Source organism: Chiloscyllium punctatum, chromosome 40, assembly GCF_047496795.1.
Source record: "Chiloscyllium punctatum isolate Juve2018m chromosome 40, sChiPun1.3, whole genome shotgun sequence".
In the NCBI taxonomy this organism is placed as follows: domain Eukaryota; kingdom Metazoa; phylum Chordata; class Chondrichthyes; order Orectolobiformes; family Hemiscylliidae; genus Chiloscyllium; species Chiloscyllium punctatum.
Window position 1 is genome coordinate 22,179,962 of NC_092778.1, and position 27,469 is coordinate 22,207,430.

At 43.6% G+C, this 27,469-nt stretch overlaps 1 protein-coding gene across 4 annotated transcripts in view; it reads left to right on the plus strand.

The window, feature by feature from the left end:
- The window catches only part of LOC140464425 (uncharacterized), a 409,548-nt gene that overhangs the window by 282,240 nt on the left and 99,839 nt on the right, over window positions 1-27,469 (plus strand). For 2 of the 4 annotated variants that reach the window (XM_072559463.1, XM_072559464.1), the window contains exons 43-51: window positions 1,730-2,101; window positions 10,385-10,741; window positions 12,120-12,470; window positions 16,858-16,989; window positions 17,280-17,429; window positions 19,089-19,205; window positions 23,706-23,786; window positions 24,771-24,981; window positions 26,988-27,154. In XM_072559463.1, coding sequence (XP_072415564.1) covers window positions 1,730-2,101; window positions 10,385-10,741; window positions 12,120-12,470; window positions 16,858-16,989; window positions 17,280-17,429; window positions 19,089-19,205; window positions 23,706-23,786; window positions 24,771-24,981; window positions 26,988-27,154 — 1,938 coding nt within the window. The remainder of the gene's footprint in view (window positions 1-1,729; window positions 2,102-10,384; window positions 10,742-12,119; window positions 12,471-16,857; window positions 16,990-17,279; window positions 17,430-19,088; window positions 19,206-23,705; window positions 23,787-24,770; window positions 24,982-26,987; window positions 27,155-27,469) is intronic. The other 2 variants (XM_072559465.1, XM_072559466.1) reach the window with 2 other exon arrangements.

Genomic DNA, 27,469 nt, shown 5'->3' on the forward strand with positions numbered 1-27,469 from the left:
TTCCATTATCTGAACACTGTTCCCATTGTTGGTCATATGTCTGAGCCTTCATAAGACCATTGTGAGAATTTGAAGTTTGAATGTTCTCGTTTAGACACAGACAGCTTGGGATTGTGTCATTGTTAACTTGCCCAACATGCCCCCAACTGGCCCACCTCTGCACATAGTGGAGCTGGGATAAGTGGAGGCAATTCAGCCGCCTTACAGAAAGTGGGCTGTCAATTTAAATGTTTTAAAGAGGCCAGCAGCTTCTCATTTGTGTTGCCCTGGCAGGTTTTATGGCAGACTTTCATAGAATCCCTTTGGTGTGGAAGCAGGTCATTCAGCCCATCCAGTCCACAAGAGCCGTTCAAAGAGCACCCCACCCAGACGCATCCCCTTTACTATATTGCTGTAACCCTGCATTCCCTATGGCTCATTCTCCTAGCCTGCACATTCCTGGACACTATGGGACAATTTCCCCTGGCCAATTCACCTAGCCTTCATATCTTTCAACTGTGGGAGGAAGCCAGAGCACCCAGAGGAAACCCATGCAGACACGGGGAGACTGTGCAAACTGCACGCAGGCAGTAACCAGAGGGTGGAATTGAACCCGGGTCCCTGGCACTGAGAGTCAGGAGTGCTCACCACTGAGCCACTGTGCTGTCTCAAACCTGGCAAACTCAACACCCGAAGAGTGTCAAGGACAAATTCAGGGAAAATATAAGTGCTTCCACAGCACTGCTTGTAGGCTAAGGAGAGTATTCAAGATCAGACTGCTACCCCCCTGCCCCTGGGGCAGGAATCAGTGCCCTCCCCCAGAGGTCAGGAACTGAACTGACCTGTTTTTGTGAACTACTCAAGAGTGCTCATAGTCCAAAAGGAGGTGATGGTATATAGCAATGGTAATGTAACTGGACTAGTAATCAAGAGGCCTTAGCTAGTTCTCTGGGGATGTGGCTCAAATTCCAACATAGGCAGCTGATGAAATTTGAAAACAATATGTTTTAAATATGTAAGTAATTAATATAGTAACATTGGCCAAGACCACCATTATCAACTGCTTTAAAATCCCATCTGGTCCACTAATATCGATAAGGGCAAGGAAATTACTACCTTTACTTGGTCTGGCCTCCATGTGACTCCAGACCCACTGCAATTGGTTGCGTCTTAGCTCTCCTCTGAAATGGCTGAACAAGCCACTCAGGTCAAAGGTAATTAGGGATGAGCAGCAAATGTTGGACTCACCAGAGATGCTATCATCCCACGAAAGAATATAAAGTAAAAACTCCAATTCAAGCCTGTAATTTAGGCTGACTTTGGGTTTCTTCCAAGAGCGAAGTGAAACAAATGTTTTGGAATCCCAAGTCCACAGCATGCAGGGAATTGTGACCTTTTCACCCAGAACCCACCCCCAGCCTTCATTATCAATCCTTGTTTATATCCAGATCTTTGATTTTGTCATCAACTCAAGAACTACTATTCTCAAAAGTACTGCCAAAGGAATTAAGACATTTGTCAGTCAGGCCTGTTTCTCTTGGGACGGTGTGTGGATAAGGTTGCTTGTTCAGTAAATTATGATTCCAGTATCGAACATAATTACTGTATTCACTTCCAGCATTATGATGTTTTTCAAGCATTCAGTTTATGCAATTTTATAATATGCGCAATCGTTTGAATATAGATTTTAATTTTAAAAGTATCTCTTTTATTAATTAAAAAGTTAAATTGACTTTATCTCATATTCTAGAGTTCACTGCCAGCAAGTTTCTCCTTGAATGGGACACTGAGGACAGACTGTTGTGAAGCAGACTTCACTGGCCACCTCCAGATGGACAACAGGTTTGCACAACTGGAATGGCAAACTATATGGAGCCCAATTCCCAGCATAGACATTGGTTTCAGGCACTCCATACCTTTCATACTGACTGTGGGCATCCCAAAGGACAACAGACTGCTGATCCGAACAAGCAAAGGGACGAAATCTGAGGCCTCTGTTGAGTTTACCATCGGCGAATGCAGCTTCAGAGCTGTTGGTGATGTCGAATACCCCGGCAACATGGAAGCAGTGAGCGGAGCTTCATGGTCAGCATCTCTCATGCACAGATGTCTTTCCCTTGAGGTATGGCTAAAGGTTCAATCAGTGCCACCCAATTGCCAGGGTTTGGGTCCACCTTTACAGTCTTATGGATGATTGCCCCAACTTAAGAGGCAAAAATATTTGAAGTGGGCTTTAGCACCTTAACTTCTAAACAAAAAGTGAGCTCTTTTCAAAATTAGCTCCCTGATGGTTGGGTTTTAAAATACCGGGTGGGACCTGGTGCTCCCTGCTGAGGCAAGCGTGGAGCTGTCTCCACTGGGATGAAATTCTGGAGGGAATGGCCCATTGTTAACTTATCCACAAGCCCCAACTAAGGACATAAAGGACCCTGGCCCTCTGTTGCTAGGCTGAACCTAACTGCACATGGGTGTGGTGTCATGAAACGTCCCCGGCGGAAAACCAGTACAGCCTGTCACTTGGAGAAGGTGTGGACCCTTGACTGAACACACTCAGTGTCTGATCAGGAGACTGGGGATTGGCCAAGAGGGGCCTCTGACTGCTCCAGCTCATCTTCCTGCAACCTGAGAAGCCACCATCCATTCGTCCGACAAACCTGTTGCCTCACTCCCGGATTCCGTGTTCATCTTCCTAGTGGCCAGGTTTGAAAGCTGGCAGTTCTCACTGGGTGACCTCTGACCCTGCATTCTAATGCCAAGGGGAGACCTGCCTGTGGCCTCAACAATGCTGGTTAGTATTAGGGTCAGTGGGCCTTACCTTAAGGAGTCAGCGCAAACTCTCCATCCAATAAACACGACCCCTTCCTGTCACTAAAATAACATAGTTTCCAGAAACATTCCCCTTGTCGTGATGATATGGCATCTCCAAAGATGCTGCCAGAACTGCTGAGTAGCTCCAGCATTTTCTCCTTCCATTCCATTTGTCTTTCGTTTGAACAACTTCTATGAATCGTAGTCAAACATAAATGATCCGAAGAAGAGATTTGATGAAGGTTTTGATGGAGCAAGGAAGGAGAAATGGCTCCTACTGACAAAAGGACAGAATAACCAGAGGACATAAATTTAAGGTGACTGGCAAAATTAAAACAGAGTTAGCATGATGTTACATTTCTTTACACAGCCAATTGTTTTGTCATGAACAAAAACACGTTGTCTGAAGGGGAGACAGAAGCAGATTCATTAGATTAGATTAGATTAGATTACTTACAGTGTGGAAACAGGTCCTTCGGCCCAACAAGTCCACACCGCCCCGCCGAAGCGTAACCCACCCATACCCCTACACCTACATCTACCCCTTACCTAACACTACGGGCAATTTAGCATGGCCAATTCACCTGCCCTGCACATCTTTGGACTGTGGGAGGAAACCGGAGCACCCGGAGGAAACCCACGCAGACACGGGGAGAACATGCAAACTCCACACAGTCAGTCGCCTGAGGTAGGAATTGAACCCGGGTCTCCGGCGCTGTGAGGCAGCAGTGCTAACCACTGTGCCACCGTGCCGCCCAATAGTGACTTTCAAAAGAGAGTTGGATAAATGTTCAACACGGAGAAAAATTGCAAGGACCAGAGCAAAGGGCAGGAGTGTTTTCCAGAAGAGAGTTGAATGTTCTGTAGAAGGAGTTAGATATGGTTCTGAGGGCTAACGGGATCAAAGGGTATGGGAAGAAAGTAGGAACAGGAGATTGAGTTGGATGATCAGCCATGATCATATTGAATGGCAGAGCAGGCTCAAGGGGCTGAATGGCCTACTCCTCCTACTTACTATGTTTCTTTGAGTGAGGTTAATGGCATTGTTCATCCAGAGTTCTAGCATGGGAATGATGGAATGAATGACCATTCTCTTGTACTGCATCATTCAATGTTCCTGTGTTAGAAAAGCTTATAATATGTGCACACATCTTACTGATCCTTACTAACCATTTGTATGAGTAACAAAATCCACCTGGGAAACCCAGAATGCGCTCCATCTGGAATCATATAGCTCAGAAGAGGTCCTTCATTCATCAGGTCTGCACCAACCCCATCCACCCAAATCCCACTTGGCTCAGAGCCTTGAATCGAAGTCTGATGCACTGCTTTGCCATTCACGTTATTGAATCAGTTGTAAATTGTGGATGTAGCTGCTTCATAAAGAAGCTTCTTAAGACTGCTATGACGTGTCCACGATTATCACAGTCTTTGCCCTATTTTTGTTTTTTTTTCTGCTTTCATGTTTAACTGTCTGGAAGGACTGTTAAAGAACCCAGTTTCACTCTGTCATGCATGAAGCTCAAGTTGGGCTGAGTTCTGTGAGAGACTGAGAAAGCTATTGCTTTTCGGGGATCAGCTACAAATGCTTTGGTCACGGTCACTATTGAGACACTGCAGCTGTTTTTTGTTGGTGCCAGTGAAATGTTTGCACAAGCAGTTCTCAAGTGGTATCAGCTTTTGTGGCCATGCACAGTTTCACTTGTCATGCAGTGAGTTTTGAAAGTAAGTTCTTAATTATTTACACAAAGCCAATTCATCTTGCTGTTTCATCCACATATGGACAAGCAACGGTATCGTGATTGTAGGAATATAAGAAACAGAAGGAGGCCATTCAGCCCCTCCAGTCTGTTCACATGGACCTTCATAGCTTGAGGATTTGAATACAAGAACAAAGGTGCCTTGCTGCAGTTATACAGGGTGTTGGTGAGGCACCATCCAGAGTATTGTCCTCCTCATCTGAGGAAGGATGCTCTTTCTATAGAGGGAGTGCACTGAAGGTTCACCAAATGGATTCCTGGGTGACAGGACTGACATAAGGAGAGGTGGAGTCAGTTAGGATGATATCCACAGATAGTTAGAAGAATGAGGTGCGGATCTCAACAAAACCTGTAAAATTATACCAGGATTAGACTGGTTGCTTGCAGGAAGGAGGTTCTCATGGTGGACGAGGCCAAACCAGAGGTGGTAATTTAAGGATGAGGGGTAAACCATTTAGGAATGAGATGAGCAGAAATTTGTTCACAGTAAGAGTGGTAAGCTTGTGGGATTCACTTCAGCCAGTAATGGTTGAGGCTAAAGCATTATGGTGCTTTAACAAGGAGGTAGACATTGCTCTTGTGGCTAAAGGGAATCGAGGGGTATGGGGGGAGAGGGTGGTTAGGGAATTACGCACGATAATCAACCATGATCATTGTTGAATGGCGGAACAGGGTCAAGCGGTCTTGTTCCTGTTTTTAAGCTTCTACTATTCCATTAGACGCTGATTGATTTGTACCTCAAGTCCATATATCTGTGCTTGTGTTTATTCCTTTAAACTCCAGAGTAGAGAGTGTGGTGCTGGAAAAGCACAGCAGGTCAGGCAGCATCTGAGGAACAGGAGAATCGATGTTTCGGGCATAAGCCCTTCATCAGGCTTATGCCCAAAACGTTGATACTCCGGCTGTGCTTTTCCAGCACCACTCTCTCGACTCTGATCTCCAGCATCGGCAGTCCTCATTTTCTCCCTCAAACTCCAACCTAATAAAAATCTATCTGTCTCAGTTTTGAAAACTCAAATGGTTGAAGTATCTACAGTCATTGAGGGAGAACATTTCACACCTCTGCTAACTGAAGTTAAAATTGTTATCCCCTTGCTTCTAAGTCACTGACCAGGCAATGCTGATCAGAAAACCAGTAATACTGGAAAATTAATGCACTGGTCACACTAGACGTTCATCTTGAAGTATACAAGATAAGTTTGACCTGTGTGTCTTTCTGTCAATTTTATTGGCCTCTGTCAGATCCTCTATAGAGATCTTTTCAAATTTTGGTCACATTTTAAACTCCTTGATTAAATCAACCTTCAGCACCTCAACACAATGCATACTAAGTTCACAAAACCAGTCCTTATAACGTAGCCACAGTTATTTTAAGGTGATTCTGCTCAACAGTCTCTCTGACATCAAGGGAAAAAACTAAAAACCAGGACCTCGTCGGTGATAATCTCCAGGTTACTTCCAGTACATGTGCTAGTGGAGGTAAGAACAGAAGGATATGGCAGATGAATGCGTGGCTATAGGTTTGGAACAGGGGGCAGGGATACAGATTTTTAGATCATTGGGATCTTTTCTGGGCAGAGGTGACCTGTTCAGGAGGGACAGGTTGTACCTGAACTGGACGGGGACCAATATCTTGGTGACCAGGTTTGCTACTGCTGCAAGGGAGGGTTTAAACTAGATTAACAGGCGGGAGGGATCCTCAACAACAGGGACGCAAGTGCGAGGCTGGAAGGAGATACAATAATCCGAAATAGTAAACTGAAGCGACAGGTCAGGCTGGAACATGGTAGGGAGCAAGGAATGCCTGTTGGATTAAATTGTATGTGTTTCAATGCAAGAGGGCTGATATGTAAGGCTGAAGAACTCAGGGCGTGGTAGGACTGGCATATTATGGCTATTACAGAAACCTGGCTGAGGGAGGGGCAGAACTGGCAGCTTAATCTACCAGGGTACAGATGTTTTAGGCAGGATAGAGGTGGTGGAAGGAAGGGAGGGTGGGGGTGTTGCATTTTTGATTAAGGTGAGTATCACAGCAGTAATCCGAGGAAATAACTGAAGGATTACCCAGTGGGTGGAGCTAAGAAATAAGAAGGGGATGGTGATGTTATTGGGGTTGTACTATAGGCCCCAATAGTCAATGGGAATTAGAGGAACAAATATGCAGGGAGACAGGGGAGACTTGCAGGAGCAAGAGGATTGTCATAGTAGGGGATTTTAATTTTCCTAACATAGATCCGGACTGCCAGAGTGTAAAGGGCTTAGTTGGGTTGGAATTTAACTGCATTCAGGAAAGTTTCCTCAAACAGTATATAGAGGGTCCTACTCAGGAAGGGGCAAAACCCGACCTGCTCTTGGGAAATAGGGCAGGACAGGTGACTGAGGTGACAATGGAGGAGCATTTTGGGACCAGTCACCATTCTATTAATTTTAAAATAGTGATGGAGAGGGGCAAACTGTTCCATAGCTTCAGATTCTCAACTGGGACAAGGTGAATTTTAATGGAATTAAACAGGAGTTTGCAGGAGTTGATTGGAATAGTTTGTTTGCAGGTAAAGGGATCTCTGGCACATGGGAGGCCTTTAAAAGTGAGATAGCTAGAGTTCAAGGTCTATAATGTTCCTTTTGGGGGTGAAAGGCAAGATTGGCAGGAAAAGGGAACCCTGGATGATAAGAAATATTGAGGCTTTGACCAGAAAAAAGGAGTTATGGCTCAGGTACAGGCATCTGGGTTGAAGGGAATCCCTGGAGGTATATAGGGGATACAAGAGTTTACTGAAGAAGGAAATCGGGAGGGCAAAAAGGGGGCTTGAGATAACCTTGGCTGAGAAGGTTAGGGTGAATCCAACGAGGTTCTTTAGATATATTAAAGGAAAAAGAATAACTGGAGAGAGAATAGTACAAGGACCAAGGTGGACATGTATGTGTAGAACTGCAGGAGATGGGCAAGGTCCTCAATGAATATTTCTCCTGTGTTTACTGTGGAGAAAGACATGAAGACTTGGGAACTTGGTGTATTTGTTGTAATATCTTGGGGAGAGTCCATATCACAGTAGAGGAGGTGATGGATGTATTAGAATGTATGAAGGTGGATAAATTTTCTCATCCTGACCAGATATATCCAAGAACACCCCAAGAGGCTAGAGAAGAAATTACAGGGGGCCCTGGCTAATATTTGTGGATCATCGTTAGCCACGGGTGAGGTTCTGGAAGACTGGAGGGTAGCGAATGTTGTGCCATTATTCAAGAACAGCTGCAAAGTAAAACCTGGGAACTATAGACCAATATGTCTAACATCCGTGGTAGTTAAGTTACATGAGAAGATTCTGAAGGATAAGATATACATGCATTTGGAGACACCAGGTTTGATTTGCTTTGTGCATAGGAGATCATGCCTCACAAATTTGTCAGAGTTCTTTGATGAAGTGACCAGGAAGGTTGACAAGGGCAGGGTGGTAGATGTACTCCATATGGATTTCAGTAAGGCCTTTGATGAGGTTCCACATGGTAGGCTGCTCTTGAAGGTTAGATTGCATGGAATTCAGGAGGAGCTGACAAATTGGCTACCCAGTTGGCTTGATAGTAGGAAGCAGAGGGTAATAGTGGAAGGATGCTTGTCGAACTGGAGGCCTGTAGAGTGCCTCAGGGGTGTGTGCTGGGCCCATTACTGTTTGTTATCTATGTCAATGATTTGGATGCGAATGTACAAGGCATGATTAGTAAGTTTGCAGATGGCACTAAAATAGATGGTATCGTGGACAGTGAGAAAGGTTCTCAGAAATTGCAACAGGACGTTGATCACCTGCGGATGTGGGCTGGGAAATGGCAAGTGGAGTTCAAGTGGAGGCTTTGCATTTTGGAAAGTCTCATCAAGCCAGGAGTTTCATGGTAAATGGTAACGCCTTAAGGAGAGTAGTGGAGCAGAAGGATCTTAGAGTTCAGGTACACAGTTCTCTGAAAGTGAGTTGCGAGTAGACAGCAGTGAAGAAGGCTTTTGGCACACTGGCCTTCATCAGTCAGGGCACTGAGTACAGAAGTTGGGAAGTTATGTTGCAATTGCATGGGATGTTGGTGAGGCTGCATTTGGAGTGTTGTGTTGAGTTTCGGTAACCTTGCTATAAGAAGGATGTTATTAAACCAGAAAGAGTGCAGAAGAAACTTACAAGGATGTTGCCAGGCCTCAATGGTCTGAGTTATAGGGAGTTTTTCTCTTTGGAGTGTAGGAGACTGAGGGGGAGCTTATAGAGGTGTATAAGATCATGAGAGGCACGGGTAGGGTGAATACAGTCAGTCTTTTTCCCAGGGTCAGGGAATCGAGGACTGGAGGCCATCAGTTTAAGGTAAGAGGGGCAAGAATAAAAGGAAACCCGAGGACCAACCTTTTTACACACAGGGTGGTACGCATATGGAATGAGCTGCCAGTGGAAGTGGTTGAGGCGGGTACCTTAACAACATTTAAAAGGTATTTGGACAAATACATGGATAGGAAAAGGTTAGAAAGATATGGGCCAAGTGCAGGGAAATAGGTTTAGTGTTGATGAATATTTTGGTCGGCATGGACCAGTTTGGGCCAAAGGCCAGTCTCTGTGCTGTTGGACTGTATGACACTTTAACACTAAAGAAGCTTTCCTGAACTGAAGGCCATAGTTCAGACAGGACCTGACTGAGGTGATGCATAACTCAAGCAATATTTACACTTTTCTGATATGATTACAAAAAAACAACAGTCCTTCAGCCATATTACTGAATTTTTGTTGCTGCTTCCCAGTTTGTAATGATTTCTGATTCCCAATTCTCTTCAATCTTTTTACATCTTCTGAAAACGCTCCCCTTTTTCAGTGTTACAGCAAAATGAATGACTTCTAATCTTCCTGTCATGGTGCTCTGTTTGTCATCCATTAGTTCGTGTCCGTGTCCCTTCTCACTTCCTGCTCCCATTCGCATGTTCCTTCTAACTGTCTTTACCTTTGTCACAAATATTCAGGATCAGCTGAAGAACAACAGGAGCTGGAGCAGCCACACTATGTGTCCTCCTTCATCTCTGTGTTGTGGATAGGAGGTAGCCTTGTCAGTGAACATGAGCCCAGGCTTCCCGGTTCAGAGGTAGGGGCACTACCACTGTGCCATTAGAGTCTTTCCAGGATATGCATTATATACAGGACAGAGTAAAAGGGAACATCTCAGAAGCACAACAAACTCTCCCAGGTCCTCGTTCCACATGATTGCACATCATCATGATATGACTGCTTCTGCACATGCTCAGTAACCATTGTTAAAGTGACAGTATTGCTAACCCTGTAGTCCATAACAACAAACCTGCCCTAACTCTGAAGGACCCAGCCTCTAACAGCTCAAATGGGAAATCAGGGTTCCATGTTGCGGTCTGGATCTCCCTCCAAGTCCATCCTGTTAGGAGGCCAGTATTACTCTCGCATAATCCTTAGATTCATACCAGGTTCCTGTCAGTCCATGAGTTTAGAAACCCTGAAGGGAGCACCACACCGTGGACATCACTTTTCTCTCGGTCTGGCAAAAATGTGAACTTCCATTCAGGGTCCACAGGAAACTCCTGATCCAGGTCTGGTTTGCATCTGATGGGCATTGTCGTTTCAACTCTGTGAAGCAGGCTTTCAAAATGGTCAAGCTGTTTAGGTCCCCAAAGGTTATTTGGAACTGCAAGCAATGTTTTTTTGCTTCCAAGCATGAAACAGGTTACAAAAACATAATCTTTCTGAACCCGAGCGAAGTTAAATGCCTGAATAAATAGACCATTTAGTATCGATGTCGGGGCTCCGGTTACATGCACATCTGAATGCAGATTCAAATTTATTTTCCCACAGAGAGTGGGGGTTCCACAAAATCTGGAGACCAGTGGCTCTTTGAACATTGACAGCTGCAACGTTGCATTCAGAACAAATGTGCTAAATGATGGTGAGACAGCAGAATTGCACCTGGAGAAGTCCTGTGGTCCAAAATACACAGTGCAGGGCATGTTCAAGCACAATGTCCCACGGCTAAGTAAACAGGGTATTCCCAGGGAGAATCAAATCCTGCTCGTGGCCGCAAAGGGAGCAAAAATGGAAGGCTCCATCCTGCTGCAGTCTGGGAACTGCAAACTCCGGGCCGATGGTAATTTAAACACTGGACCAAAAGCAGAGTGGATGTGGGTGACAGAAACAGATTGCTGGATATTACAGGTAAAATCAAGTTCTAATTAACTATGAAATGGCCTCAAATAATTCTCACACAAAGCAATGGTTTTCAGAGTTCTAAAGCCCGGTCGCAATTAGTTTCTGTGGATAGAATTATCTTGTCGTAGGATCCCGACAGCGTGGAAAGAGACCATTCGGCCCATCAAATCTGAGCAAAAGTCAAAACGTGTGGTGCTGAAAAAGCACAGCCGCTCAGGCAGCTCCTCTGCTTTTCCAGCGCCACACTTTTTGACTCTGATCTCCAGCATCCTCACTTTCTCCGGGCCGGGGCCAAACGCTGGCAAGTGGGACTACTTCGGTTTAGGAAAGCTGGTCAGCATGGATGAGGTGGGCTGAAGGGACTGTTTCTATGCTGTCTGATTCTATGGCTCTGTGAACAGTGGTATTGTAAGGAATTGATTCAAATTTAAACTCATGTAGGACGCCTCCTCTGACAATGCATAGCCTTCGCATTCTATGGGTTGCTTCTAAGAAACTCAGGACTTCTCTTCGGTTCTACTTTGACTGGGCACTGTTACGAACAGCATCTCTGTTGTTATGGGCCTCTTCCCTCTGAATGAACTTCTTTCTAGTTCCCTTCTCTCTGGGGTGTAAAACCCAAGTTATCAAATACCTCAGCAATTATCTCCCTGGGTGCCTTGCTGGAAATTTAGCTAAAGTCACATGTTTTCTTGGGAATGCTGTTTTTAGCTCACTGTTCAAATTGTCTTCCTAACCTTTTCAAGGAAAACAGTTCTGTCCTTCACAGAACTGGAAACAAAAATCCATTTTTCCTTCACTTTAGAACCTAATTTCCCTAACAATAATATGTGAGCCTTCTTTACAACAGTACTGAAATTAATTATACAAAGGGTTCTTTTCTTTGGTTCTCCAAAGGATATTTTTGTTTAGAGTCACAAAGACATACAACATGGAAACAGACCCTTCAGTCCAACTTGTCCATGCCAACTAGACAGCTCATTCCATACACCCATCACCCTCTGCGTGAAAAAGTTGCCGCTTAGGTACCTTTTAAATCTTCTCCCTGTCACCCTAAACTTATGCCCTCTAGTCTGGACTCCCCCACCCCAGGGAAGAGACCTTGTCTATTTACCCTGTCCATGCCCCTCATGGATTTTATAAACCTCTATATGGTCACCCCTCAGCCTCCGATGCTCCAGGGAAAACAGCCCCAGTCTATTCAGCCTCTCCATGTAGCTCAAACCGTCCGACCCTGGCAACATCCTTGTAAATCTTTTCTGAACCCTTTCAAGTTTCACAACATCCTTCCTCTTGCTGGGAGACCAGCATAGAATGCAGTTAAATGTTATGGGCAAGCAATAATTTTGTAAGGTATTGACCCAAATTGTTTCTTTAATTTCAGAATTTTAAGATTCCGGCCCAGTCACATTGTAATGGATCCATTTACATCGAAGGTTGTAAAGCAGAATTTCTAACCAGTATCCAATTGGAAGACCACACTGCACTCCTGGAAATAAATTCAGAATGTAATCCTAAAGTTAATATAGAGGTCATATTTCAACACAAACTGCCAGTACTAAATGGGATCCCAGCACACAATAAACTTTATTTTACAGCTGAAAAAAACCAAAAATCTGAGTTTGAATTGGATTTATTGATGGGGACTTGCAATCTTCTGGCAAACGGAGCTCTTCAAGTGAAAAATAAAACAGAATTAAACTTTTTGGTAAACAGCAAGTGCAAGAAGCTGCAGGTATGTTTATATGATTGTTTACTTATTGCTTTAGGTTTCAGAAAAATGTTTGTGGTTGCTTCAATGCATTAGTTATTATACTACCGCAATGTAAAACAATTCTGACTGTACCAGTGTGGTGAGATATTGCAGAAATTGCTAAAATATTCATAAAATCACAAGAGTGTGGAAGCAAGCCATTCAGCCCATCGAGTCCACACAGATGCTCCAAAGAGCATTCCACCCAGACCCAAACCCCGCCTTATCCCGTAACCCTGCATTTCCCATGGCTAATCCATATAAGCGTGCACATCCCTGGACACTGAGCAATTTAGCTTAGCCAATCCACCTAATCTGCACATCTTTGCACTGTGGGAGGTAACTGGAGCATCCAGAAGAAAAACACGCAGACACAGGGTGAATGTGCAAATTCCACACAGTTACCTGAGGCTGGAATCGAACCCAGGTCCCTGGCACTGTGAGGCAGCAGTGCGAACCACTGAGCCATTATGCCTCCATTTTTAGCCATTGACAATAAAAATGCTAAGAGATGTGGTTGGCTTTAACTGTGCTCTGAAATGGCCAAGCAAACTAATCAGTTGTATCAAACTGGGCCAGAAATGTTATCAAATAGCAGCAAAACTCAGTACACCGACTAACATCCACCTCAGCATCAGCAGTGACAAAGGCAAAAGCAGCCCTTTCAACCCTAAAGTGCCCCACTCTCAAGCAACAAGGGCTTGTGCCAAAATTGGGAGAGCTGACCCCCCTGGCTTATTCAAGCAATTTCTTGGCAGAGTCATTCTCATTGAATTGTACCTTACAGATAATGTCCGAATCACCATTGCCACTAACCCTAGATAAGTCCTATCCCACTGACTGCACAGCTTGAATTCTATGAATTCTTGAATGATACTATCCATTCAAGAGTGGTCCTGTAAGACTGCAGCATTGACCTCGAGACCCCATGAAATCTTGAGACATCAGGTGCAAACCTCTTGCTCATTACCACATACTGCCTTCACCTCTCAGCTGATGAATCAGTACTCCTCCATGTTGTACAACAATTGGACAAAGCACTGAGGGTTTCAGTGGCGCAGAATGTACACTGAGTGGGGGATTTCAACGTCCACTAATGGTCAAGTCCCAAAGGGTATAACTGCTAGACTGGACTTTTGGCAGGCAGCGAGGAAACCAACAAGAGGGAGAAACTACCAGACATCACCCTCACCAGCCTACCAGTGTATAATGCAGCTGTCCGTGGTGGTAGTGAACTGACCAGTGGGGAGGTGAAATGTCATTTTCACATTGAGGATACACTTGTTCAATACTAGTGCTTAATACGTATTAATAGGTATTAATAAGGACAGATCTAGCAATCCAAACCAGACATCAATGAGGCCCTATGGGCCAATAGCAACAGCAGAAGACCTATATATTCAGTAATTTTCTTGGACCTCATGGTTTGGCATACACCCACTCTACCATTACCATCAAGCTAGGGGATCAACCCTGAATGAGAAATGCAAGAGGGAGTGCCGGGAGCAGTAGCAGGCATATGTAAAAATGAGGTACCAACCCAGGGCAGGCTACAAAACAGGATTACCTGATGCCAAACAGCATAAGTAGCAAGTGATTGATAGAGCAGTATGATCCCATAACCAGCAGATCAGATCTAAGCTCTGCAGTCCAGCAGAGGAAACATAGATGATCCTTCTTGGCTTCCTTATGAGATCCAGATGCCAATCTTAAATCAGTTTGATTCACTCCATATAATATCAAGAAACAGCTGAAGGCATTACACACAACGTCACTGGCCTGACACTTCTCAGCAATAGTCGTAAAGACTAACTGTACAACACTGGCATCTACTGCTGCTGACACCGTTGGAAGATTTCCCGTATATGCCTTGTTCACAAAAACACATGATAATTCCATTTCAACTAATCCCTGTCCCATCGCTTCCTGAAATCTCACCTGGTACAAAGAACGATAGTCATGGTTGTTGGAGTTTAGACATCTCAGCTCCAGCACATCTCTGCAGGCCTTCCTCAGGGTAGTGTCCTAGGCCCAAGCATTTTTCGCTGCCTCATCAATGACTTTCCCTCCATCACAAGGTCAGAAGTGGGGATGTTCATCGATGATTGCACAATATTCAATGCTATTAGCAACTTGTGAGAAGCTAAAACAGTCCGTATCCATATGCAGCCAGACCCAAGACAATATCCAAGCTCGAGTAAGGAACATTTGAGCCACATGAGTGCCAGGTCATTATCAGATTCAATGAGATAGCTGAACTATCTTCCCTTGACAGTCAATAGCATTACCAGCTTTGAGTGCCACATTGTCAGTACCATTGACCAGAAATAAATTGTACAGCTTTTGGCACAAAGGTGCAATGTCAGTATCTCATTGCTAGCCTTGAACACATCACAGAGCAGCATCTTTCCATGTTGTAACATACAAAGATCAGTATTGTAACTATTTCTGACTACTTGTGTCCACTACATCCCCACCCATGCATCCATCGCCATCATCATCATCATCATCATCATCAAACTAAACTATACCAGCCATATAAATGTTGTGATGCAAGAGCAGGTCAGAGGCTAGGAATACTGCAGCAAGTAACTCCTCTCCTGTCTCCCCAAAACCTGTCCACCATCTACAAGGCACAAGTCAAGACTGTGATGGAATACTCTCCACCTGGTCCAACACTCAAGAAGCTTGACACCACCCATGACAAAGCAACCTGCTTCAGTGGCATCACATCCACAAACAGCCACTCCCTCCATGACTGACATTCAGTAGAAGCAGTGTATACTATCTACAAGGGGCACTGCAGAAATTCACTGAGACTTCTGAGGCAGTACCTTCCAAGCTGACGACCACTTCAATCTAGAAGGACAACAACAGCAGATACATGGGCACACCGCCACCTGCAAGTTCCCCTTAAGCCACACACCGTTCAATCTTGAACTATGGCTCCTGAACCTCCCTCCTTAACTGCAATGTGGGTGTTCTTGCAGCCCATGGTCGATGGAGGTACAAGAAGGTGACTCACCACCACCGCCTTCTCCTGGCCAATTAATGCTGTGCAATAAACGCTGGATTATCCAGTGATATCCATGTCCTATAAACAGAACTTAGCTTTAAAAACCTGCATTTCTGATTGATTGCAGATTAAAGTCATCATTAAACTATCTGTTTTGATAGACCATATGATGATGGTAAAGGTTATGCTTTGAGGTCAAGGAATTTGGTGGATGCGCAGATTCATCGATGGTGAGCACAGAGCACGTTATGCAGCCTCAGTCTGGAAGCACAGCGTCAGAAACAGGAAATTGGTTCTCATTTGTTAAGACATGGACTGATGCAGCTCTGGGACATTGGTCATGGGCAACAATGAGAGGTTGACATTATACCTTTTTAAAAGTGACATTCTCTACAGGTCAGGGCCGTCCTTTGGCAACAGCTGATTCTTCCAGTCAGGGTAGGCCAGCTGAATCAGAGGATAGGGTGAAGAGCTCACATGTAAAATTGGAATGGTACTGGATCGTAGCCCTGATTCACTCCATTCAAGATCTGACAGGATCTGGCCCAGCATTCCGTCATGAAGCAGCTGTATAATCCTGGCTAATTGTTTGGGGCAACCATGCTGTTCCAGGATTTTCCAGAGAACAATGATTTTGGAATCATAATCAATAATTAAGGAATTATTACAGTGCAAAGGGAGGTCATTTGGCCCTTTGTATCTGCTCCAACTCTCCAAATGAGTACCATGACTTATTCGAGAGAGTGGTGCTGGAAAAGTACAGCAGGTCAGGCAGCATCCGAGGAGCAGGAAAATCGACGTTTCGGGTAAAAGCCCGAACGATTCATTCCACACTCACGACTCTAACTCCGGTCCTCACTTTTACCATGACTTACTGCCAACCTCCTGCCCTTTCCCCATAATCCTGCGTGCTATTTCTTTTTAAACAATCACCTAATGCTCTCTTGACTACATTGATTGAACCTGCCTTCACCATACTATAAGGCAGTGCATTCTGGACCTAAACCTCCTGCTGCAGGACAGATCTTTCTCAAATCCCATCTATGAAAATGAAGCTGTGCTCAAGGTATTAATTCCTAAGTTTGTCTCACTGTGGACCACATGTCCACAATGCTGACACCTGGGTGAAGATCACAGTAAGTGTCAGGTAGATTCATTTCTGCCACAGTGATATGTCTCAGCGGTGATTTCTTTTTGAATGTAAGATGTACTGTAGTTCACTATTGTCCATTTATTGACATTTCCATGACTGATTTCACTTTGAGCTTTTAGTCTGTTATAGGCAGTTCTTTTGGTTCAAAGCTGTTATTGTTCTTGTCTATAAAAATAATTATTTAATTTACTCTGCTACAGGATCTAGGAATACCTCTGAAAATTGATGGATCAGGTTATATTGTGATAAACGGAGTTAACTTCGATTCACAACTACAGATCAACATTGACCAGACTATACTAGAAGGTTTGCTCACTCTGAAAGCTGGTGCTGTAAGTACTTTGGATGTACCCTGTGGACACCTCATTTACTTAAACAACAGTGGAATGGATACAAGATGCAGGGAGAAAACAAACACATAACTGCTCAGGATAATAGGAAGTTAAATGTTTTGCGTTATATTGCATATTAAGTAAACAATAATTCTTAAACTTCCAAATGATAGTTGAACAGAGCCAAGTAAAATATGCTGATTTGAGCTTAGTTCCTTGAACTTACAGAATCAACATGGAATACCAAAATCTGCAATTATCAATTGTAATTTTGACACTTTTGTTTTAAGAATAAGCACGAGATTAATGCCTCATTGTTTCACAACATTGATGGTGCCTCACGGCTTGGAATTCCAGGAAACACAGTTGTCGCTTTAACAGCTGAGAAAGAGGGCAATATGTACAGACGGTCCGTCCGATTTATTATCGATGGCAAGCAGGTAAAGTGGGAAGTTACCAAACACTCTGTGCTTGGAGCTGGCGTTGGATAGATAAAAGACTAGAGCCGGAAAACTAGGCTTGCACATCTGTAAAACCATGACTATCCCCATTCTAAATCTTGTCTATTTAAGAACAAAATGTAATTTAACATTATTTTATGTTGTTGTCGTATCGCATTATATGCTGAGGAATTATGGCGATATTATGGTAATATCACTGATCTCATAATCCAGGGGCACAGGCGATTGCACTGGGGACAAGGGTTCAAATTCTGAAATGGCAGCTGGTGGAACATAAGTCATATTAAGTTAAGAATTGAAATCAGTGATGGTGACCATGACAGTGATCAATTGGCACACACACAGAATCAGAAGGAGGTCATTTAACCTCCCTGGCCTGCTCTGCTGTTCAATGAGATCATGGCTGATCTGTGACCTCCTGTAACTACTTATAGCATTTGTGCCATATTCCTGCAATGTGTAGCTGGTCTTTCACACTTTCCAAGCATAAATCATCAATCAAATGATAGGAAGAGCTGTAACATACATAACACAGCTGGAATACTGTAAAATGTTTTAGTCCCCTTAAAGATATACTGGAATTGGAGGCACTTCATAGAATCATACAGTACAGATTTGGCCCATCAAGTCCGTACCACCAAAACTATGCTACCTACTCTCGGCCCACTTCTCCATTCCTAGCCTTGACAGTTATGATACTTCAAGTGCTCATTCAAGTATTTCTAAAGGTTGTGAGGTTTCCCGCCTCAACTGCAGTAATCCCACTCTGGGTGAAAAGGTTTTTCCTAGAATCCCCTCTAACCCCTTCTGCCTTTCGCTTTTTAAAATGATGCCCACTTCTCATTGCCTCTTCAGCTAAGGGGAATGGCTGCTTTCTATCCACTGTCTCTATGGCCCTCATAGTCACATACACCTCTATTAGGTCCCCCTCAACCTTTTCTGCTCCACATAAAACAGCCTGAGTTTATCCTGCCTCTTTTCCTAGCTCAAATGCTCCATCCCAGGTGACTTCCTGCTGATTTTTCTTTGTACCACTTCCAGTGTGATCCCATCCTTTCAGAAGGACCTTCTAGAGAAGGTTCAGTAGGCTGATCCCAGGTATGGAGGGCCCGTCTTCTGAGGAGAGGTTGAGTAGATTGGACCTGTACACTGATTGGAGTTTAGAAGAATGAGAGATGCCTTTATTTAAATGTAAAAGATTCTAAGGGGTTTCATGCAGAAAGGTTGTTTCCCCTTGTGGGAATGTCTAGGAGCAGGAGGCATAATCTCAAAGTATGAGGTCCCCCATTTAAGATAGAGATGAGATTTTGTTTTTCTCTTGAGAGTAGCCAATTTGTGGTTGTCTTTACCATAAAGGGATGTGGACGTTGGGTTATCAAGAATATTCAAGGCTGAGATGGACAGATTTCTAATCTGTAAGGGAATTAGAGGTTATGGGGAATAGGTAGGAAAGTGGAGTTGGGGGTTATCAGATCAGCCAGGATTTCATGGTGGGACAGCTCAGTTGGCTAAATCGCCTTTTTCTGGTCCTATGTCTTATGGTCTTACATATGCCCTGTGTATTAACATATTGCAGAGTGTATCTTCATGTGGAAAGCTGTGATGAAACCACTGAAATTATCATTATATTTCAATTAGATCATTGAAGATATGACTTTCATTCATAAGGCACAGCATATCTCCTTGAACTATAAGCTTACTCACAATATCGAAATGCTGAAGATCCTATTCATAGATGAAAACACTGATATACAGGTAAGAAATTGGCCATTTGTAAAATATAATTTTACAATTATAATTTCTCACAGTTTTGAAAGTCTAACCTGTAATCCAAAAATCTCCATTTATGTTGAAAAATGTTTCTTAAAAATGCATGTATATACAACTTTGACAAACTTGTGCTTTTTCCAAGGTTTTAAACTTTTACATAAAAATGTGTCAACACCAAGGGAAAAGGAGGAAAATTAAGTGGGTTTAATTTTGTTTTTTAGCTCGATGTGCTCAGAATCTAGTCTCAGCTGATCGTGGGAAAAATAAATAAGGTGCTTCTTCTGTCATTTTTTAAAAGTCAGTAATTAAAATTTGAGCAGTGTTCGGCTAGTTTCTAATGGCTGAAAATGTGTTGCTGGAAAAGCGCAGCAGGTCAGGCAGCATCCAAGGAACAGGAGAATCGACGTTTCGGGCATAAGCCCTTCTTCCTGAAGAAGGGTTTATGCCCGAAACGTCGATTCTCCTGTTCCTTGGATGCTGCCTGACCTGCTGCGCTTTTCCAGCAACACATTTTCAGCTCAAATCTCCAGCATCTGCAGTCCTCACTTTCTTCTCGTAGTTTCTATTGGCACCAACTTACCAATAAACCATTGGAAAAGAGTTTTTCAAATTATTGCTAGTCACTTGTGACCTTCCACTGATGGTAACAGTAATTTAACAAGGATGAAGGAGAGGCAGACATATTCAGAATGGGCAGTAATGACGAGATAATTTACATTTGCCATTATCATGGAACCAGTGGCTAGTGGAATCCGACATGCTAAGTGGAAGGGTCCTTCCATGTTCAACGCCTTCTAGAGTGCCTTCAGCTTCTGTATAAGCAAAATCCAAGCAGAGGCAGTGTTCCCACCAAAATGATGATAATGACAGACGGCTTTAGCACTTGGTCAAACATCCCACAGTCGGCAGTGGGATTTCTACAAAACAGAAAAATGCCATCTCCGCCATTAACTATGGGAATCAGGCCTATTAAGAGCTGCGCTAATAGTTATAACCCCAAAAAAAACCTTCAACTCTAAACATGCACTCTCTCAAGTGCCATCATGGCTCACCTCTGAATTAAAAAGTTGCAGATTCAAATCCCATTTCAAACACGCGAGCCGATAATCTAAGTCTAACAATGTAGTGAGTTACTGAGAACGGGACTCTGTGCTGAAAGTGCTGCCAACAAGGACTGTGCTACTTCCATGCTTTCCTTCATCGGACGGGGTATTGAGTGCATGAGTTGGTAGGTTATGTTACAGTTGTATAGGACTTTGGTTCAGCCACATTTGGAATACTGCGTACAGTTCTGGTCACCACATTACCAAAAGGATGTGGATGCTTTGGAGAGGATGCAGTGGAGGTTCACCAGGATGTTACCTGGTATGGAAGGCGCTAGCTATGAAGAGAGACTGAGTAGATTAGGATTATTTTCATTAGATAGACAGATGTTGAGGGGGGGACCTCATTTGAGATCTGCAAAATAATGAGAGAAATAGACAGAGTGGATAACACAAAGCTTCTTCCCAGTGTGGGGGATTCAGTTACCAGGGATCACGAGTTCAAGGTGAGAGTGGAAATATCCATGGAAGGTTCTTTACACGAGGGTAGTGGGTGCCTGGAATGCGTTGTCAATGGAGGTGGTAGGGGCAGGAACGATAGCATAATTTAAGATGTATCTAGACAGATACATGGATGGACAGGGAGCAGACAGATACAGATCCTTGGAAAATAGGCGGCAGGTTTAGATAGAGATTCTGGATTGGCACAGGTTTGGAGGGCCGAAGGGCCTGTTCCTGTGCTGTAATTTTCTTTGTTCTTTGACTCCAGTTTACGTCTCTATGCTCTCAGATTCTGCCCACCATGAGGTTAAGGTGTTGGGTGTCTGTACTGCACTTTTGAGGCTGCTCCATCCAGCTAGGGGATTGTTCCCACTCTGGGCCTGCTGCATCTCTGCCTTTCCCTTATCTAATAGTAACTCCTTCTCATGCTTCAATTTGAATATGTACAGAATACTGATTGCAACCCTCGAGTAATTTTTTTCTGTTCTTGGAGTCTCATCAATTTTTGATTGTTGATGTTAGAATTGCAAAATCATATGCATCTGCTTTATGAAAGATGTTAAACTTGAAAGGGGGCAGAAAAGATTTACGAGGATGTTGTCAGGATTGGAGGGTTTGAGCTATGGGGAGAGGCTGAATGGGCTGGGGCTATTTTCCATGGAGCGTCGGTGGCTGACGGGTGACCTTATAGAGATTTATAAAATCATGAGGGACATGGATAGAGTTCTGAGAGAGGTGGCTGAGGAAATAGCGGAGGCATTGGTTGAGATCTTTCAAGAGTCACTGGAGTCAGGGAAAGTCCCGGATGATTGGAAGATCGCTGTTGTAATCCCATTGTTCAAGAAAGGATCAAGACAAAAGATGGAAAATTATAGGCCAATTAGCCTAACCTCAGTTGTTGGTAAAATTCTAGAATCCATCATTAAGGATGAGGTTTCTAAATTCTTAGAAGAGCAGAGTCTGATTAGAACAAGTCAACATGGATTTAGTAAGGGGAGGTCATGCCTGACAAACCTGTTGGTATTCTTTGAAGAGGTGACAAGTAGGTTAGACCAGGGAAACCCAGTGGATGTGGTCTATCTAGACTTCCAAAAGGCCTTTGATAAAGTGCCACACGGGAGGCTGCTGAGCAAGGTGAGGGCCTATGGTGTTCGAGGTGAGCTACTGGGATGGATTGAGGATTGGCTGTCTGACAGAAGGCAGAGAGTTGGGATAAAAGGTTATTTTTCAGAATGGCAGCCGGTGACGAGCGGTGTACCGCAGGGTTCAGTGTTGGGGCCACAGCTGTTCACATTATATATTAATGATCTGGATGAAGGGACTGGGGGCATTCTAGCGAAGTTTGCAGATGATACGAAGATAGGTGGACAGGCAGGTAGTACTGAGGAAGTGGGGAGGCTGCAGAGGATCTAGACAGTTTGGGAGAGTGGGTCCAGGAAATAGCTGATGGAATTCAACGTGAACAAATGCGAGGTCTTGCACTTTGGAAAAAAGAATAAAAGCACAGACTACTTTCTAAACGGTGAGAAAATTCGTAAAGCCAAAGTACAAAGGGATCTGGGAGTGCTAGTCGAGGATTCTCTAAAGGTCAACATGCAGGTTGAGTCAGTGATTAAGAAAGCGAATGCAATGTTGTCACTTATCTCAAGAGGATTGGAATATAATAGCACCGTTGTGCTACTGAGACTTTATAAAGCTCTGGTTAGGCCCCATTTGGAGTACTGTGTCCAGTTTTGGTCCCTACACCTCAGGAAGGACATACTGGCACTGGAACGTGTCCAGCGGAGATTCGCACGGATGATCCCTAGAATGGCTCAGTGGGCGGCACGGTGGCACAGTGGTTAGCACTGCTGCCTCACAGCGCCTGAGACCCTGGTTCAATTCCCGCCTCAGGCGACTGACTGTGTGGAGTTTGCACATTCTCCCCGTGTCTGCGTGGGTTTTCTCCGGGTGCTCCGGTTTCCTCCCACAGTCCAAAGATGTGCAGGCCAGGTGAATTGGCCATGCTAAATTGCCCATAGTGTTAGGTAAGGGGTAAATGTAGATGTAGGGGTATGGGTGGGGGGATTAGATTACTTGCAAGTCTGGCAGGGCCCAACAAGTCCACACCCCCCTGCCAGAAACCTCCTTCACTGCACTGTCTACCTGTAACTCCACTTTCTGACTTTACAAAATGCAAGACCTCACACTTAACTATATTAAAGTCCATTTGTCATTTCTCGGCCCACTTCCCCAACTGATCAAGGCTCTGCTACAATTTCTGATAACCTTCCTCTCTGTACATGATACTGCCTATTTTTGTGTCGTCTGCAAACTTACTAATTATACCTTGTACATTCTCATCCAAATCATTTGATATAGATTACAAACAGTAATGGACCCAGCACAGACCCCTGAGGCACTCCACTAGTCACAGGCCTTCAGTTCGATGAGCATCCTTCCACTATTCTGGATTAGTGGTGCTGGAAGAGCACAGCAGTTCAGGCAGCATCCAAGTAGCTTTGAAATCGACGTTTCGGGCAAAAGCTAATCCAGAATCTGGTTTCCAGCATCTGCAGTCATTGTTTTTACATCCTTCCACGATTATCCTCTGCTTTCTACCATCAAACCAATTGTGTATCCAATTTGCCAGCTCCCTCTGGATTCCATGTGATCTAACCCTCCATAGAAGCCTACCATGTGGAACCTTATCAAAGGCCTTACTGAAATCCATATGGACTACATCTACTGCCCCACCCTCGTCAACCTTCCTGGTCACTTCATCAAAGAACTCTAACAAATATGTGAGGCATGATCTCCCATGCACAAAGCCATACTGATTTACTCCTAATCCAGTCTTTCCAAATGCATGTATATCTTATCTCTCAGAATCTTCTGAAGTAACTTACCTCCCACAAATGTTTGGCCTACTGGTCTGTAGTTCTCAGGTTTTTCTTTGCAGCCCTTCTTGAATAATGACACAACGTTCACCACCCTCCAGTCTCCCGGGACCTCACCTGTGGCTAATGTCTGGATGGCAAGGGTGAGTTGGACCAAAGGGTCTGTTTCTGTGCTGTATAACTCTACAACAGTATCATTATAACATATTCCTTTCCAATGGTATGACGTTGAGCCCTGGGGGAAGTGAAGGCTAGACCCCTCAACAAAGATTGGTTTCCTTAAAACTTTGTGCTCAACGGTGTAATAAAGTGACCTGCAGTAATCCTGAAGACCACTTGGCCATACTGTGCCTCTGAAGGCGTACAGTATGTTTGAGGACAAGGGCCATTGAGCAGGAGATTTAGCGAACACAATTCAACATAGAAGCATTGAAAATAGTAACAGGCCATTCAACCCTTCGAGCCTGCTCCACCATTCAATATGATCTTGATTGACCATCCAGTTCAGTCCCCTGTGACTGTTTTCTCCTCATACCCTTCAGCCCTTAGAGCTATATCTAATTCCTTTTGAAAAACCATTCAATGTTTTGTTCTCAACCACTTTCTGTGGCGCACAGAATTCCACAGACTCACCACTGGCTGGGAAAAAGAGATTTCTTCTCCTTCCTCCATTCCTAGTGGTGGGCTGCAAGGCTCAGATACAAGAACCACCCATACCACCACTTCAGTGAGATGGAGTCTTGCTGTAACTGGATCCTGTCCGATTTTGACTTGCAGCTGCTTAATGTCTGTTGCTGCTCAGGAAATGTGCTCCACCAAAGCTGAGGCATTCTTTTTGCCAATAAGAACTACCAATGTTTTCCAATTGTGAACCTAATAATCCCTGTGAACAGTAGCTGGGGATTTGAACTCAAGACCTTCTGATTGATCACTGATCACAATTGTGGGCAAGGGTGGTAATAATATGAGGCCAAGTCCCGCCAATGCCACTGACATGTACCTATTCATTGTGGCTTAAGTACAGATTAGGAAGAGGGTGGTGTGCAACCATTCTCTTAGTATTTGTCCCTTAGCAGCGAAAAATGTGGAGGCGAAGGAGGAAGTACATAAATCTTCTTTCACTTCAGGTTAACGCCGATATCCAAGGACAGGCTCCTAATCTCGAGGGATCTGTTCGAATCATTGTGGATGGTAACAAGTCAATTGCATATGCATTCAACACCTATTCAAATGAAGAACATTTTAAGTTAATCATCAGGAACAGTCACAACAGCGAAAGCTTAGCAACTGCTGGATATCCAAAAGAGATTGTGCTTTTGTTAATTGCACAAAGAACTGGTAAGGTTTACACGGTGACAGACCAGTGGCAATGTAACCTCTTTTAAATTAAAATGACGAACTCGTTTGAAGCCTCCTTACTCATTGTGTCAGTTTAGGACACAATTAGAATATCATAGAAGGTAACAGATTTTCAATCAATGTTGGGAAAATCACTGCAGAGGGAGAACCCAATTTAAAAAAGAATGATTTTGGGAAATGAACAAACTGGTCATAATGGAGCTCCATTTTAAAGTAAACTAGGCAAATCAGATCATAATGTCTCATTTGCCAGTTTTGCTGATTTTGTCCCCAGTCATGTCATCAGCTAAATTTTAAAAGCAATGGCTACAATCATTGGATGTTCATATTTTATTCAGGAAATTTCTTTTATTCCAAGATCTTCACTATGTTTCTCAGGTCTGTATTAGTGTTGTTAAAATCCCTCCTCCTTTGACATTAATATTGTACTCTATTCTGTTTCCATCATGGTGCACTGAGATTGTTAGACATCAGCCTCTCAGTTAGCAACAAGTTAACACGGACCAGTTTGCACAAATCTTTCTGTCCATCCCCTCGAAAATTTTATTACTAAATTAATATGGGCTAATTTCTATTGGCTTTGCTCCCACATCACAAAATGACTCCTCTAATATATCACGAGTTGTGGTTGTTATTCAGAGAGGCCATTGAACGATCTGGAGATGTTACATTAATGAAGCTGCATGAACTCTTCTGAAGTTGGGTTTGGGATTCCTTGTTTTGATTTGATTTAGTTTATTGTTGTACCGAAATACAATGAAAAGGGTTGTTTTGCTTGTGTGTCGAGGCAAAAGAGTGAAGTTAAATCTCTGTAGTTGAGTGAGATGTGGTGTTCTAGAAGTGTTCATGATCTCAAAGCTGACCTGTACCCATTTCCAGCCAACTAATTTCTAAAGTTTATTGCAAGGTGGGTAATGCTAACATGCTTCCAAAGATTAAATTGTCATTTAAATTTTATAATGAGGCTGGGGGCGGGGAGAGGTGGGGGTCCTCTGTTTTTGTAGGTTTAAACCTGGTCGCTGAGTTTTCTGGGCTTGACCCAGCAGCTCTAGAGTTGAGGATAACGTCAAGAAAACAGTGGGTATCTTTACAGCACTGCTTGTGGGCCAGGAGGAACAAGGCTGCTTTCTGTTACCACACATTGTATCTGCACTGACAACCAACTGCTGTTTGTGTGTCAGTTTCAGGCAGGACACTAACTGACCCTGTGCTAAATATGACCCAGCAGTAAATTCGCCCAGGCCAAGCTGCGCTGGTAAACTTTATCCCTGAAATACTGCATTAAAATGGGCACCTGAATACAATTTTGTTCAGCTGTCAACCAATTAACATCCCTCATGGAACTCGTAGAATCATAGAATCCCTACAGTGTGGAAGCAGACCATTCAGCCCATCAAGTCCACACCGGCCCTCTGAACAGCAGCACCACCCATCCTATCCCTGTAAACATGCATTTCTCATGGCTAATCCACTTAGCTTGCACATCCTTGGGCACTCTGGATAATTTAGCATGGCAAATCCAGCTAACCTGCGCAGCTTTGGACTTGCAAAGTTTAGCAGTTCGGAATTGGCTAAACATTTCCAAAATCTGATTTAATCATTTGTTGCCGTACTGGTTTGGAAATAAAGCAAAGCAAACATAGATAAGTGACTGCCACCAACACCAATCCAAAACAAAATCTCTCAGAGCATCCTAACCTTGACTTAAACTTTCATTCCCCTCAATGTAGCTCCACGTAACATACTGTGTTATTAGAAGCTTAGAAATGACCATTGGTGCGGAACCATTGAGATACAATTGTATAACTATTGTCCCTGCTATTATAATGCCAGCATTAATGATTTGTGTTACGAGTTAACAATTGTGCCAAAATAACAGATTTTTGTATCAATGATCATTGTCAAGAGCATGTTTGAGGCTTGTGTGAATAAAATCCACAGTTTCGCCAGTTCATGTTGCTTCATGTCACCCTTTTGATCCACAGATACCAAAGTGAGTTCAGTATTTGACATTCAATATGATGCCAAGAATATGAAGTTAAGTCTGGATGCCCCCAGACAGTTTGCACTGGGTACTGTCGCTGAATTTAAAATGGATGTTCAGCATCGGATCCCCTTCATTAAGCAGCTTGGTGTGCCATTCAGCATCCAGGTAACTGATGGGAATATCTACTTGTACATTCTAGTTGTTAATAATAATTTCTACAGGATAGCTTACGATTGAATTTGTGCGGTGGTGTTATCATAAATCAGAATTAGAATTAAAATTAACAGCCCTTCACTACTTTGAGATGCAATCTTGAGAATTGTAGGAAAGATGTTGGGAAACTCGAAAGGGTTCAGAAAGGATTTACAAGGTTGTTGCCAGGGTTAGAGGGTTTGAACTATGGGAAGAGGCTGAATAGGCTGGAACAACTTTCCCTGGAGCATTGGAGGCAGTGGGGTGACCTTTATAGAGTTTATAAAA